Source organism: Anser anser, assembly GCF_964211835.1.
Source record: "Anser anser genome assembly, chromosome: 1".
Classification (NCBI taxonomy): Eukaryota; Metazoa; Chordata; class Aves; order Anseriformes; family Anatidae; genus Anser; species Anser anser.
This window is the reverse complement of record NC_139720.1, coordinates 6,714,329-6,729,267: the sequence shown is the minus strand read 5'-3', so window position 1 is coordinate 6,729,267 and position 14,939 is coordinate 6,714,329. Positions and strand designations below refer to the sequence as shown.

General features: G+C 38.6%; 1 protein-coding gene across 2 annotated transcripts; it reads right to left on the bottom strand.

The window, feature by feature from the left end:
- Positions 1 to 753: 753 nt before the first annotated feature.
- Positions 754 to 14,929, bottom strand: SEC61A2 (SEC61 translocon subunit alpha 2). Of its 2 annotated transcripts, XM_083819775.1 has the most exons (11): positions 14,561 to 14,929; positions 11,037 to 11,102; positions 9,271 to 9,349; positions 6,614 to 6,745; positions 6,359 to 6,468; positions 5,585 to 5,738; positions 4,486 to 4,646; positions 3,206 to 3,403; positions 2,786 to 2,977; positions 2,555 to 2,631; positions 754 to 1,861 (listed from the first exon to the last, which is right to left on the bottom strand). In XM_083819775.1, the coding sequence occupies exons 3-11, from the start codon at positions 9,329 to 9,331 to the stop codon at positions 1,675 to 1,677; spliced, it is 1,272 nt and encodes a 423-aa protein (XP_083675901.1). In that variant the 5' UTR covers positions 9,332 to 9,349; positions 11,037 to 11,102; positions 14,561 to 14,929; the 3' UTR covers positions 754 to 1,674. The 2 variants fall into 2 exon arrangements, with proteins under 2 accessions (XP_083675901.1, XP_083675900.1); XM_083819774.1 differs by lacking the exon at positions 14,561 to 14,929 and having other exon boundaries at positions 11,037 to 14,540.
- Positions 14,930 to 14,939: the final 10 nt, after the last annotated feature.

Below are 14,939 nucleotides of genomic sequence, written 5' to 3'. Positions count from 1 at the left end.
TGGAAAGAGAAAATAATTGGTTAATTTGATCTAGGCACTGTTTAATCTAAGAAAATACAGACTCTGATGACAGTAACGAAATATCAACTGGTGCAAAGTAAAACAGTGTATGGCCCTGGTAAGTAATGCTGCTTAATGCTTGGGCTTCCTTACGCACCCTGAGATCTGCTAGGCTATGCTTTCTCCAATTGCCTCATGTACCTGCATAAGGAGGTGACAATTTATTTCAATCTAATCATTTCTAGGTAAATCTTCTGCCCAAAAACACAACCTCTTCAGTGCACACTCACCTGCTTCTAATTATCTAAACCACCACCACAACTTAAAGGTTAGGATCTAAAAGTTGTCATCAGCATATAGTAGTATCAGTCTTGCCTCTGAAATGGATGAGCATGCAGAAACAAGGAAGACTTTCCTAACTTAGAAATGAAGTAGAAACCTTCCTTAAGGTTCTACCTTCCCAAACAACACCACAAAGTTACTTTCAAGTGTGAAAGACAAAAGAAATCAAAATAGAAAATCAAAGGGAAAAAGCTAGCAGTTCCAGGTGAGCAGAAAACCTCAATGATTTTAAGGGGAGGAAACTTGAGATTTATTTTTTTCAGCAGCCTTAATTATATTCTAGAAAGAGAAAGGAAAAAAAACAGGGAAAAAAAAAAGAGGCCTTACAGACCTACCTCACTAACAAAGCCTGTTGGAAATTACCAAGAACTGCATATGAATTATGTACGTTGCACAGAAAAGAGACAGGAGAGAGCTTAATTAAATAAGTTTATTGTCTAACGTTTACACTTGTTACATTGCCGCTGTAAAATGCGACAACATAAATAGATTTTCAGCAGGAACTCCACGTTCCCCCCCCTTTTCCCTTCTATGAACACTGCTTTAGGAACCAGGCCTTGCTCTTTAGACTCACGAAAGCAAAGTGGACATGAAGTTTCAGTGGCACAGTTTTCACAAGTACATGTTTCAAACAAAACTACCGGGCTGACTTGCCAGCGTGACAGCAGCTATCACGCGCTGTCTCACAGGAAACCCAGGGCAAGAAAGCAGTGCCCCGGTCCTTGTGATGCAGCAAATCCACCACCAAACCAGTGCACAGGTGAGATGAGTATCAGTCTCTGGTAAAAACGTTTGCTCGTCCACCCTTAGAGCTAAAGGAAAGGTGCCTGGGTGGAGGCACCGCAAAGGAATAAGGAGTGCTGAGTTCAGCGATGGGGAAATGCAAGTTAAAAAAGTATAAAAATTAAGGTAAAATACAGGCTACAAATCAATTCCATTAAGAATACTGACACGTGGCAATCTGAATGGAGATTTCTTTTCTTCCTATTAAGGACTGGGAAATAAATTTAACGTTTTAATACTGTGCAAAAATGTTTACCAACATCGAACTGATACATTTTACCATCTCACTGTAGTGTTTCAACAGCAAGGTAGATGAATTGGTTTCCAGCATTACAGGCAACACTAGATATACTTAAACGAGATAATGTAAACTTTATTCTTAAGGCAGCTGGTACTGATGCTGCACACAGGCGTGGCTCGATGCCCGTTACATTAACGGGACACGGAGCACTTCAAAACAAGTAAAAAGAAAAGAGCATTATTGGACTAAGTGACGCATGTTGTCAAAATACTTTCCCTTTCACACAAAACCATGAAATATTTGGACATCTAGAAAAATAACGCGCCCACTCCTCCAACTTCTGCTTGCTCTTTTACAAATATTTCAAAATACTGATAAATAATGGTGACTGCAAGCAGAATGCCAGTGCCCGACCCGATGGCTCCTAGGAAGTCAGCTAAAACCGAAAGGGCGCCGATGCACAGCCCGCCAAATGCAGCTGCTGTCGGGATGTACCTGTAACAAAAAGTATTCGTCTTGACACCTTTTCCTACAAGGGTTCTAGGAATATATCTACTCCTGAAACAACCAACTCGAATATTTACGGATGAGTTTAGCATTGCAATTGGAACTCTGCCATTACATCTTACGATCTTCTAAATTATATTTGTACAGCGTAGAAACAAAAATAAATATTCACTGACAGGAAAGCTGCATAAGTAATTGACCACCGGCAAAGCTTTTTAGTTAACAGGGTAACTTTTTTTTCGTTATATGCATACTATGTAACCTCCACAGGACTGAAACCAATGACTTAAATATGCAGGGACAAACCTGCCGTGCAATCCACACCTGCACGCTTTGCATACTGCATCAAGTACCACTTCTGTAGCGTCATCTTAGTTCAGAAATGGTAAATTAAACACCTGGGAAAAATCAAGGTTTCTTCCTTTTAAAAACACATTCGAGATTCAACCCAAATTCCCTCCTTATTCTGCTTACACAAATAATCTCCAGGTTAATCTCTCACCCACTGCTATATAAATCTTTTGCATTACCGGGACAGAAGACAGCTGAATCGGAAGGATCTTGACATTTGTACTGGAAACAATCCCTGATTTTTCCGAGCGTATCTGCTCTAGGTGACACCTTCCCAGCCCTCTTCCCCACCCACTAGAGCAGCACAGCTGGAGGTCAGCACTTCCTCACCTGTTAAGCTCGTGAACCATTGAAGTGTCCCTGTGGCCTCTCATCACCATTTGCTGTTCTTTGAGTTGCTTGGCAACCTGCGGAAACACGGCTTTATGAAACTGCTGCGGTGTTTCACAGTCAGCTGGTGTTTAGTCAGAGCAATAACCGATCAGTTAGGAACTAGTCGGTTCTAAATTAGAGGCAGTGTTTGAAAATACAACCATTAGGCGCGTTTAGCAGAACACCTACGTCTTTCGCTGAGGAACCAGACACCTCAATCCAAGTCTTCGAGAAGAACGCACAGGATCCCAACATAAAAATGATATAAACTATGACATGGACGGGATCCTCAAATATCGCACCCATGGATTCTGGAGGGGACAAGTAGTAGCACAGGCCACCAACAGGGTAAGAACGAGCAGGGCCACCACCACTGACATCCTGTGAGAGGGGAAGAAAAGAAACAGTTAGTTCTCACAGACCTCACCTTCCTATCCTGTGTTTACAGAGGAATTCCTCTTCAAGGTTTAAAACAGCTTTTCCCTACAAATGTTCGGAAATAAGCATTCCAATTTTCTGCTGGTTAAATACCCAAGTCTCACCATAAAGTAATAGAGATATGTATTTATATACAATTTTTATTTTTTTTTTAAGTGATAAAATACTTACTGCCCACTGTCCTAGTAAGTTCACCAAGAAGTTGCCACTAAAACGAACAGACAACATCTGGGAAATAACATAGAGGTTCGACACTAAGGCAGACTGCAGAATGATGGGAATGTTGGAGGTATAAAAGAGCTTGATAGGATAGCTGCTGTACTGTCCGCGATACCGTGCAGACTTGATCGGTAAATCAACACGAAATCCCTACAAGAAAGAACACAAACGCATCAAGTTTATTTCTAAGATAGAAATCATTCCTAGCGTGCCTAAAAGCTATCCCTGAAGATATCTGCTAGATAAATAAGGAGTGCAAACTCGAGGACAGTAAAGCCCAAAGGCTTTCTGCTGCAGCCTGCCTTACAGATTTTAGGGATTTGTAAGTGTTACTGCTTGGTCGCGTTACATTCTTTTCATATAAACATTCTCTCTCCAATGCTAAGTAACATTCCTCTAAAATACACTTACTTTACAGAATATGGTTTGATAAAACCCTTTAATGGCTTTTAACTTAACTGGTGAGCATCAGGAGACTTACATTTGCAAGTCCAGCCTTTCTGGGGTGGGCTCCTATCTCAGTAGGCCCAAAAAAGCCACATGAATTTGAAAACCACAGAATTCAAGTGGTTTTTTTTGCCAGCACTCACTCGCAACAGCTTGAAAAACATCACGTTTTGGACACACCCAGCAAACAAAACAAAACCAAAAAAAAATATATATATATATATGGGTCTATTTTAGTACCCATTTTAGCAAATACTCAAATTTAAAAATAAACAGCTAAGTATTTCAAGAAAATCTGGGGAAGTGGGAGGGCAGGGGGGAACACGACACAATCTATTAATTACACAGCCATTTCCTGAACAAATCTGTATCATGCATGCCGCAAAGAAGCAAGGTTCTCCAGCTGTGGCCAAAGGTGTTATTTTTTAACTCAGCTATGAATATCAAGGATATTTGTTGTGCGATACAACCACTGCAGTTCCAGAACCCATTTTTAGTACAAATACTCTGACAGCCCGTATGGTATCTAACAGAATGTGAAATCACATCACTGCCTGCATACGGGTACGTGTGGCTATAAAGTTTAACAGCTGTACTGTCACAGAGGCACGGTACAGTACTGATGTAACACTATTCAAATAAAAGAATTCCTTACTCAAAGCTGAGATAATTCAGCTATTGTAGTTTTGCAATTTTTTTTTTCCCCAGCGATTGCACTCTCTGGAGTCCAAGCACTTCTACCTATGCAGTTTCACAGAGCTACTATGAGAAATTTCTCATTTCACCTGAAAATATATGACAACAGCAAACACAAATACTGTAGCGATCAGATTCATGAGATTGGGCAAATTCTGTCGGTAAAAAGCCTCCCGCAAAGCACGGACTTTGTCGGTTCGCGTAGCCAGAAGATGAAACAAGGCAATCACAGCACCCTCAAACTCTGTTCCTACAAAAAGCAGAAAAAGAAACGAAGTTTTAAATGGTACATTTAAATGGTACATTTAAAACAGATTTTAAAAAAATCTTCACAGCTTTCTTCAGGAAATTTTAAAAGTGACATGTCTAAAATCAGATTCAATAGGACATAAATCCTGTTACAAGAAATGTATCACAATACAGTGTTCTAATTCACAGAAGGGAGAATAATCAAGATTATTCTTGGTTAAGAAAAAGAAAAAAAGGTCTCACACAAAAGAATCTTTTTTTTCTTTTTCTTTCTTTCCTGGGGGTAGGAGGAGGATTGGAAGGAAGAAATAATAAAAGAGGAGAAAAAATAGCTTTAGAAAAGCAGTAATAAACCACAGCAGAGAGAAATACTGGAAGTCTGGTGAAAATGAGAGCTAACTAAATCCTGGCTCAGAATTTCAGATAATTAACTAGATTTCATTAATCTAATTAACTTCCTGATGCAAACACAGGATGTATCTTGGCTTGGTATTTCCAGAGTCTCCGGACAACCAGATATTGGCTGAGGAACAAACAGATGGCAGTCTCTGAAGACTCAAACAAGCTTTAAGTAATTTGGAGGCAATAACTGTGACAGTAACCTATAGCCACAAACAACAGTTGGATCAAAACCAACTCCCCTGAACATACAGAATCTAATCTCTCTTCTATTTCTTCAAAATAAGTTATGCTAAACCAAGGCTATTTCAATCTGGAAATCTAAAATCTTCAGTCAAGGGGCTATAGCTCCTATCTTAACCACTGAAATTCAAATCAGCAAAAGAAAACTTGCAGGTAATTAATTTATCTTCTTGGAAGTCAGACGACATTCTCATCGTCAATGTTTGACAATTTATTTTAGAAGCTACAGCTGATAAAGCGTATGTATAGCATAAATCCACTGAAACACGTTATAACTAGTTGTAATAGCACCCATACCTCTGCCGGTGTTGATGGTAGTGGGACTAAAAGCCTTCCAGACAATGGTTTCACAGATATTGGTAGCAATAAATAGGGAAATACCGGACCCCAACCCGTAACCTTTCTGTAGCAACTCGTCTAACAGCAGCACGATCAAGCCAGCAACAAACAGCTGTGGGAAAAGAAACAAAACTGAGCAGAAACAAGAATGAATCAAGTTAGGAATTACAGATTAATTACTTGCTTCAGTTGTTTTCATCATGTTGGAAAGTGATCTTTAAGGTTTTTTTAACCTAAATACCATTCATGCAGTATTTCTGCCCTCTCACGTACACACCTGCACATCTCACCTGGCAATAATCTCTGTGACTTTTCAACACTGACGCAAGCAAACGGACTACTCAAAAAGCACTTTTTTTTCATTAAAGTGTTTAAGTCTGAGAATCTACTGATTTGCTTTAAAGGATAACGCCTGAAAGTCAAATCTTTACTCTTAAGTGAGAAGTCCTCTGAGGTACTGAACAGCAGCTGCTGCTTTCAAAGTCTACTAATTTCTACATTTAGAATCAAGCAGCCACTCCTTATCTGAAACATCTGTGATATTAATTATCCTGACTTTCTCCTCCGTTACGGAAGATGTAGGAATTTCTCATATACAGACAGCAGATATGAAGGATGGTGCTTCCTAGTATTAAAAATAAATAAAAGGCAGACAGACATTGAAAGATTGTTTCTTCCAGCCGTATTGCATCTAGCCAGTTTTAGTTACACACAAAATAGCTCATTACAAACCTGAATTATAATAAGAAGACAAATCCCAGCACCCATTTCAGCAGGATCTCCGTACATCCCAGTCATAACATAGACAATGGCTTGCCCGATGGTAATAATCATCCCAAATACTAGAACAGGAAAGAAAGGAAATCCTTTAAAAAAAAATCTCCTGGATTCACCTATCGAAGAAATTTCACATCTAACATCATTTATGCAGACTGCTTTCCCAAAAATAAAAAGATGTTCATTAATTTTAATCCGAGCAGCGCTTACATTTCTGAGCCCCATTGAACAAGGCTCTGTCTTTCGGCGTATCACCAACTTCGATGATCTTTGCTCCAGCTAACAGCTGCATGATCAAACCAGATGTCACGATGGGGGAGATACCCAATTCCATCAACGTACCTGACCAGGAAGAAAAACCAATAAAATTGCAATTCAAGCATCTCTCCTAAAGGATTATACACGGAGGATATTAGGCCTGTCGAAAAACTTCTGACCTATAGGGAACATTTTTCATAACCCTTCAAATGGATATTCCAGTACAGGCATAATCAAAACAAAGACCATCATCTCCTCACAGAAGCGTGCTGTGTTAAAAATTTGTAAGCTTGAAGGCAGCATGACAAACCTATGTAGCTTTTCACCTTAAATATCTTTGTGAAACCACGTGAATGCTACAGGTCAACACACACTGAAGCTTAGCAGGCTACAGAGCGAGCTTTTTGCCATGTCATATCAAGGAACCTTTCACCAGAAACCATCTTCTCCTTGGCTGTTTATTCAGTCACTGCTTCAGCTGTTACATTTTACAGAAGTTTAATTGGGAAAACCACAAGAAAGAAGATGCAGATCCACAGAGCCCAACAACAGCACCCTCCGAATCACTACCTCTAGTCAAGAGCACAGAAGTTTAGGATTAAACCAGTTCTTAACAGAACAAACACGTCATTAAGATGTTCCACGCTGCCACCTCACCTACTGGTGCAAGGTATCAATGTTCAACTCCAGACAACTCAAACAGGAAAATATAACTTTGTAAAACACTAATTCTGCAGCATGTAGGTTTACGTTCCAGAAAATCTGTTTTCCCCCCAGTCACTTCATTTGGTGTAATAAAAACTGAGGCATTGTAACATTGCTTTCACCCTCAGTGCCACACGCAATAACTGACCTACCACCACGTACTTTAATTCAGATATATTCTCAGCAAGGTCTTGTTTAACTACTGATATCTGTTTGAATTATATTACTTTGTGGTATGGGAACACAACTGAAGATACTCAAGGCAATTAAACTCAGGAAGTTAACCTACCTTTTGCCTGTAAAATATACTCTCTTGACTATACAAGAAACATCTTCCACATCACCTTTGTAGAGCAAGAGTATTACAAAGAGATCATTTTTGAAATTTAATTTATCCTTCAGTTCATACCAGAAGATCTTCTCCAGTATGAAAATGCTGAAGGTTTATTAAAAAAAAAAAAAAAAAAGCTGAAAACCTGGATGAAAATTAAGAAACAAACTACCAAGTGCTGAATCTTCCCACGTTTCTCAAACTAGAACCTTAAAACTAAGAAGAAGAAAAAAAGTTTGGGTAAGGACACATTTTACAAGTTTAATATTGAATTAACCCAGACCAAATTACCTCTTAACTATCTTTTACATGAACACTCAAGGGATACAAATAATGCACATTTTTTTCTGACATTGTCACAATATCCACCAGAGAGATTAAAAGGAGAATCAGCTCACAGTTTTTCAGAGTTCTTTACATTTAAGTGCCATTCTGCTCTCACTTTTAGCACAGTCGTGTTCCATCATAAAATTACCAGAAAATTATTAATAAAAAGAGTATTTAGACACTAGAGACTTGCAAAGTCTCAATAAGAATCGGTGACAGGGGATGCACGGTCTGTAAGGTCTTGAGGAAGGTCAAAAGAACTAGAAATGGTGTATTCATAGCTGATCAGGCTAGAAACTCATGTTTTCTCAAATTCCACCTCTGTAAAGGGTCCCTTCTCTGGGGGATGTATCAAGCTGTACTTCCCTTTTCCCACAGATATATTAGGAATTTGTTCAGAAACTGCTTCTGGCAACTTCTACCACTAATTGTAACATGCTGCTTAAAAACACCATGGGCTGCCCCTTCTCTTTTACGCTAAGAGGAAAAAGTGCCTCTCCACACCTTATGAACTCTTTTACCAGAGATCAAGATTTTAACAATGATTTGGGAAAATTAGGATGTCAAAAACTTTAGCCTTTTACCTTACATCCTCCAGTGACACCTAGTCAGTTGACTTAGGTGTAAATTAACTTTCCCTTTCTTGTTTTTTGTTGCCTTCACAGTCTCTCCAGTCTTTTCTTGGCCAGTTACCATTCTGTTTGGGTAGTGACCTCATTTGTAGTCATGCTTGCCAGGTCCTAAGTTTTAGACTTCTAGCATTAGTTTAAATCTTTTATGTATTTGTTTGGGCTTCGTTTGTCTATTCTACAATAAATTACTTTGTGTTTCCTGAACTACAAGCCTAATCATCTCTTCCCTTAGCTTTCCAACCTATCAAATCACCCATAATGACTTATCATCACTTAAGGCATTGCGAGGCATAACTGATTTGCACACAGAAGGTATTTTTGTTCTTAACTGGCAGAGGAAAAGACTTGATGTCCCATACATTTATCAGGAAAAGACTTGGAAACAGAATCATCCCGAAAGCTGAGAGTCAAGATGAATCTCATTTACTCATCAGAGGGGACCCCATTCCTACAGTGAAGTATGTCTCGGATATCAGTCAGTTATTCTGTGTTAAGAACCTTACAAAGTGTTTCCACACAACACCTGGGTTCTACGAAATTTAACAGCCACCCATTTTCTTCCCCAGTCTGTTTTATACCGATAAAAAAACAGAGAAAAGAAATAATCTACTAACCCCTGTTTGACGCAAGAATGACTCGCATCCAATAGAAAGGATCTGCAGAATCTGATGACATGATTCCAAACAAAGGTATCTGTCAGAGCACACAGCAGCATTAAACACATATACAAAGAAAGCTTCCATTAACCCAAGAATCTGAACTTGTAGTGATTCAACTGTTACACTCTTCAGTATAACATATTCCTTTTTTTTTTTTTTTTTAATTAAACCAGAATGTACAATAACAGAGATACCGAGACCATCTATTTTAATCCTCTAACTGGGGTATGACTCAGAGGACTATGCTATGGAACCTAAGACCCCTTCTGCAGGAAAAAAACAGAACTCCCTAGAAAAAAAGAGTCAGTGCACATAAGCTAGATTACTGAAGCTGAAGATGTAAATGGCTGTTTTAGGCAATTATGGAGTACTACAGCCCAGGTGGAGGGGGGAAAGGGAAAAAAATATAAGATAAATAGGTTAGATACCACAAAATATTAACAGAATGGAGGGGGGGGGAAAAAGGAAAAAAAAAACCTGCAATATTCCATTTCTTATTTCAGCAAGAACAATGGAACAAACTGTAGCCAAATTTTCTTTGAGAATACAGAAGAAAGGAGGGTTGTTGTTGTTTTTTGTCATTATTTTTAAACAGCCCTAAACAAAATTTATTTTCAGTACAAATTAAAGATCAGGCATAAATTACAACATAAATATCTTCCTCCATCAAATTTAAATATTCAAATTCTACAGCTGGGAATATGTTTTTAAAATATCCTATGTGAAAATGTCAAAGTTAGCCAAGTTTATAGAAAAAATCTTAATTATGCATCTATTTAGCAGCTAGGAAGCACAGATAAACTACACGTTCTTCTATCTCTAGTATCCTTCCTGCCTCATCCACCCAAAAAGTAGATAGGTATGCGAGCTGGGGTTTAGCCTTTCAGCAGTCCTTCAGTGTTGTAAACATCCAAGTTATAAACTGCTGCCACAGAGCCTGACTGGGATAGAAGTTCAAGTTAATAAATAAATAAAATATAACCTAAAAAGCCTAGGCCTGAAGATGTCTGGTTCATCCTAATGATCTAAGAGGCCTAACAGTTCTAAAAAATAAAATAAATCAAGTAATGCGTGGATCTTCTGCAATATGTATTCTTTAAAAAACAAAGCTATCCATTCATAGCCCTAGTGCAGGTTTCTAAGAACTCCTGCATTTATAAATATTAAGGATCATGTAAATGTTTACAAAGACCCTGGGGGAGGGAGGTTAGCTAATATCTTCAACAATACATTCAAAAACTCAAGTTCTAAATGTCAACTTCAACACCTCAGAAAAACATTTCCCCGCAATCTTTACAACTCATTATCTTGCTCAAGAGGAATCAGGTAAAAGCAGTCACTTCTAGCTCATTTTCAAACTTGTTACTGCTAAAATTTAAATTTAGCTATGAACAGACAGTAAAGAATGCATAAACTTGCTGCTTAGGTTACTCAATGAATAATTAGCTCTGCTGTTTACTCTGCAGCCAGTATCACCATTTCATAGGATATTTCACATTTAAAAAAATCATTTCAGATTAAAGAGAAAGCATTAACTTCTAAAAACATATCCATGAATAACAGTGAAATAGTCTTATTCATTTAAATGAACTTTAAATCCTTAACCACAAAAATACGTAACTGAAGCTGACAGGTCAACATGAACAGAGAAAGTCTCACGGTTTTAGCATTCCACATACCGAATATCTCCTTTCTGAAACGCAGGAAGTATCAACACCTACCTGGCAGCATACTAAGAAAATGAAGAGTGTAATAGCTGTCCATAGCACCTTCTCTCTGAACTGGATCTGAAGAACAGATTGGAGACAGAGATTATTGTGCTCGTTGTAGTTAAGAATTTTCACTCCACTACCACATAAGTGCTGATCATCATTCAGAATTAGATGTGAAGACGTTGAGCCAGATGGCGTCATTTCTCATCAGAAATTATTTTTAATATGATTTCAGAGTTTTTAGAAACAGTCATGGGCTTCTGGGTAGTCAAAGAAAGCTTACATGGCATCCGGCAGACAGCGTGCCTGGTATTTGGTGAGTAGAACATGTTTTATACATAGTATTCTAATACAGGGGGTATTTACAGAAAAGCAACAGCATGGCTAAAAACACGAAAATACCAGAACAAACACGAAAGATTAATTCAAAAAAACTTATCTGCAGTGATTTTATCTCTAGGCTTCAACAGATTGGAGGCACAGTTTTGTAAAGCTGAAAGTTAAGTGACTAAAAACCAGAAGAACCATTAGTTTTGGACAGGAATTCAAACCATTCAGAAGGCAGTTCGTCAAAAGGTGCCACAGGAAGCTTAAATTAACCATTGCAATCACAGACACAGACTACAACGCGATTTTAAAGGATCTTCTTTCCCTCTGAAGTATTTCTGTCCATGCAGATTAGGTATAATTTTTAACAGATTGTCAGATTAATGATCATCAGTCACTAACGTATTGAGGACATTCTCAGGGCCACAACTTTTGAGGCAGAATACTGTAACTACTGCCATGAGCAAGAAGAGAAGAATCACAAGGTTTACGTTTGAGCCAGAGATTTTCTCAAAGCCTGAGAGAGAAAGAATGCATTTGCAGAGACCAAGAGAGAGCTAAGATTCAGCGTTACGTTCAAATTCCCACCTCTCCTCCACGGACTGTAAACCCTGGGAGAAGCGTGTTCTCTGCAGACAAGAGCACAGCAGCTACTAAAACGAGACATGAACTAATATACAAGACAGACACAGCAGAAGTAAGAGATTTCTGCCTCCAACCACTGAATCTGCCTGTAGAGAAGTAACAAGAGAAAGGATCAGTGCCTAGTTTTATAGGCCCTGAGCACCCACAAACAAGAAGCTACAAGCTGAGGCAGCAGTGCAGCTTCTCAAACAAAAACTCGGAAATAATCCATATCTTTGTAAGTGAAGACATGCACTTACTTTGAAGCAAAATAATTCCAGTAATTTAATGTATTTACTGATACAGACTCACTGCTAAAAGAGGCCAGATGCTAAAAATACATGCAGTACAAAGTCAAAAAAAGAAAAATAGTGACAGCAGCAAATAAATCCAGTGTCTTGTGTTAGACCTTATGCAGTGCTGACCCACTTTACTAAGTGCTGTTTGGATTTTATATTTCAGCTTTTAAGTACAGAGTTTTAAAAGAAGAAGAACGAGGAGAACTATCTCTGCAGCCCAAACTTAGCTTCTGGGGTATCAGTCTCTTAAGCTGTGTAACTGCCCAGGCTCTCACTTTAACTACGGTGAACATGAGCATTAGGGAAATTCTGCAACATTCGAATCACAGTTCATTCACAAGGAACAGTCTCTGTGATTCAAAAAGAAAAAAAGAAAAAGAAGGCATCTGAATCTGCATGCCAAGAACGGCAAAATACCAACTGGTACCAAAATATTCCAGCCACAAATGATAACAAGCACAAAAAGAGTACATTTCATCATCGGATCAGATTCAACTGGACATTTTATTCCTTCGACATTTTTCTCACTTACAACCTGTGAAAATAAAGGGACTTGAGCATCATCATCTTGGTGTTCAGAACATTGTGTTCTACTTCGAAAAAAATCTGTGCATATCAGGGTAATACGAACAAATGCTACTAACTACAAAAAGCAGCACTTGCTTCTGGTAACCAGCTTGGCCTTACAACAAAAGCAACACTCCCCAGTGACAGCAAAAGCCCACTTCCCTCATCAGAAATAATGGAAAAATGGTTCAACGGGAGCACATCTGAATTAAAACTTCATCTTCACTGGACAATCAATGCAAGCTAAGAGAAGAGGACTTTTTTTTTTTTTTAATCTTCATTTCTTGTCCTGGCCTTAACCAATCCACTAAAATCATTACTAATTATGTTTGCCCGTAAGAGTTTGCAAGCAAACAATAAATAAAAAAGAATTACAGCTATACAGAGTGACCTAGGTCTCTTAACAGACTAGACACAAGCAAGGAACATAATGTAAAATGCTCAAACGACTCTTCAGTCTAGGAACGACGTTCCCAAGTATATTTTTCACTTCAAATCTGTACAAAGCTGGCAACCGAGAGTCACTGCCTAGACAGTGACCTAGATAGTGAAAGAGACAAAGTGACCCAAGCAGCAAGGACAAGAATTTCAGCACCTCCCTGGGCATCTTTCATCAGCTGATGGAGGACATGGACAAATAAAGTCTCTCTTCCTCTCTGGCAATGAGAAGGGTAAGAGAAAGAAGCCAAGAGAAAAATCACAACTGTTGCTGAGCTTTACAGAAACCTCAATATCTATAGATTTATCTTAGCTTCCTCTTCTCATCTATTTCATTCGAAAAAATGGGGTAGGCAGATATAACCAACCCATCAAAGGTATGCTCTAAACCGGCACGAGAAGACTGCACTAAGGTTCATTGCTGCAGAAACACAGCACTCAAACTTTGTACTCAAAGCAGTTGCATCCTGATCTGAGCACAAAGTCTGGCTCTGCAAACTCCTGCTCTGAAGATGCCTTTGTCTGATTGATATCAGTTGTTTGGAGACCTGTCCTGAGAGGGAAAGATGCTGGGAATCAGCAAGGAATGACATACAGGGTGAAGAGACGGGATAAATCCCAATCTTCTTAAAAATCAGTCCCAGAGGGGGATAATTGGCAGTTTTTATCACATCTTTTCCATCCAATCCAGCACATTCAGCTACGGTGACTGGAACCAACATCTCTTCATCCAGTCCTAACCCTCGGGAATCTCTCATCAGGGTAAGAGGATTCTCCGTGCTGGTATCATACTTGCAGCTATGTATTTTCTTTTAAAAATAAAAATCAGCATTTAGCTCTTACCTAATATTCACTGGCATGAACATTCCATAAATTTGATGCTCTAATTAGAACCTTTGTCACCTAGGCAATACATGAGTGCTTGAGTATTAGAAGTTAAAAAAACATTTTTTTTTTGACAGGGCCGGTCTTTCTGATCCTTCTGATCTGCAGAAATTAACTAATTTTGATCTAGAAAATAGGCAGAGAACTGGGTTCTAGGTCTATGGGAATAGGTAGGTCAGACATAAATGAACTCAGTTTATTGGTTTCAAAACAAAGAAAAGTGTCACATTCAGTATGCGAACAGGGAGCAATTATGTGAACTTTATCACAGATCACTTTCCCACCTCATCAAAGGGAAATGGTTATTGGAGTAGGAAACGTTTTGTTTTGTAGGAAAGGAAGTACTAAATGCAAGGTTCCTGAATTCCAGCACAGGCCTTTTAAAAGTAATACCTTAGCCAACTCAAAGTCTAGAAGTGTCACCAGGACTTGAAGCCAATACCAACAGTGTTATCCACAGGAAAAAAGCTTGAAAACTCTGGTTTGGTTACCACCAAACGTAGATCCAGTCATAGGGAGCTGAAAGCAATAAAGTTCGTCTAGAGATAAGACATTAAAAAAAAAGAGTTAATACAATTACCAAATGGAACAACTTATCAGAAGGCAGTTACGATTTCATCATTGTGTTAATCTTTCACCTTAACATGGATTTCCTCTCCTCCAAAGAACCTGTCCTACTTTAGGGCCCACTGTTTGTGTTAGTATTGTAGGGTGTACTCGAATGGCACAACAATCTTATCTATGAACCAGTAAAAGTAAAAACATAATGTGG

Excerpts from the sequence above, each read along its gene's own strand:
- SEC61A2 (XM_083819774.1), bottom strand. The coding sequence starts at position 11,228 with ATGACGCCATCTGGCTCAACGTCTTCACATCTAATTCTGAATGATGAT. Across the intron at positions 4,647-5,584 it reads TACCATCAACACCGGCAGAG|GAACAGAGTTTGAGGGTGCT; the intron begins GTATGGGTGCTA and ends TGCTTTTTGTAG. Across the intron at positions 2,978-3,205 it reads ACTTACTAGGACAGTGGGCA|GATGTCAGTGGTGGTGGCCC; the intron begins GTAAGTATTTTA and ends CCCCTCTCACAG.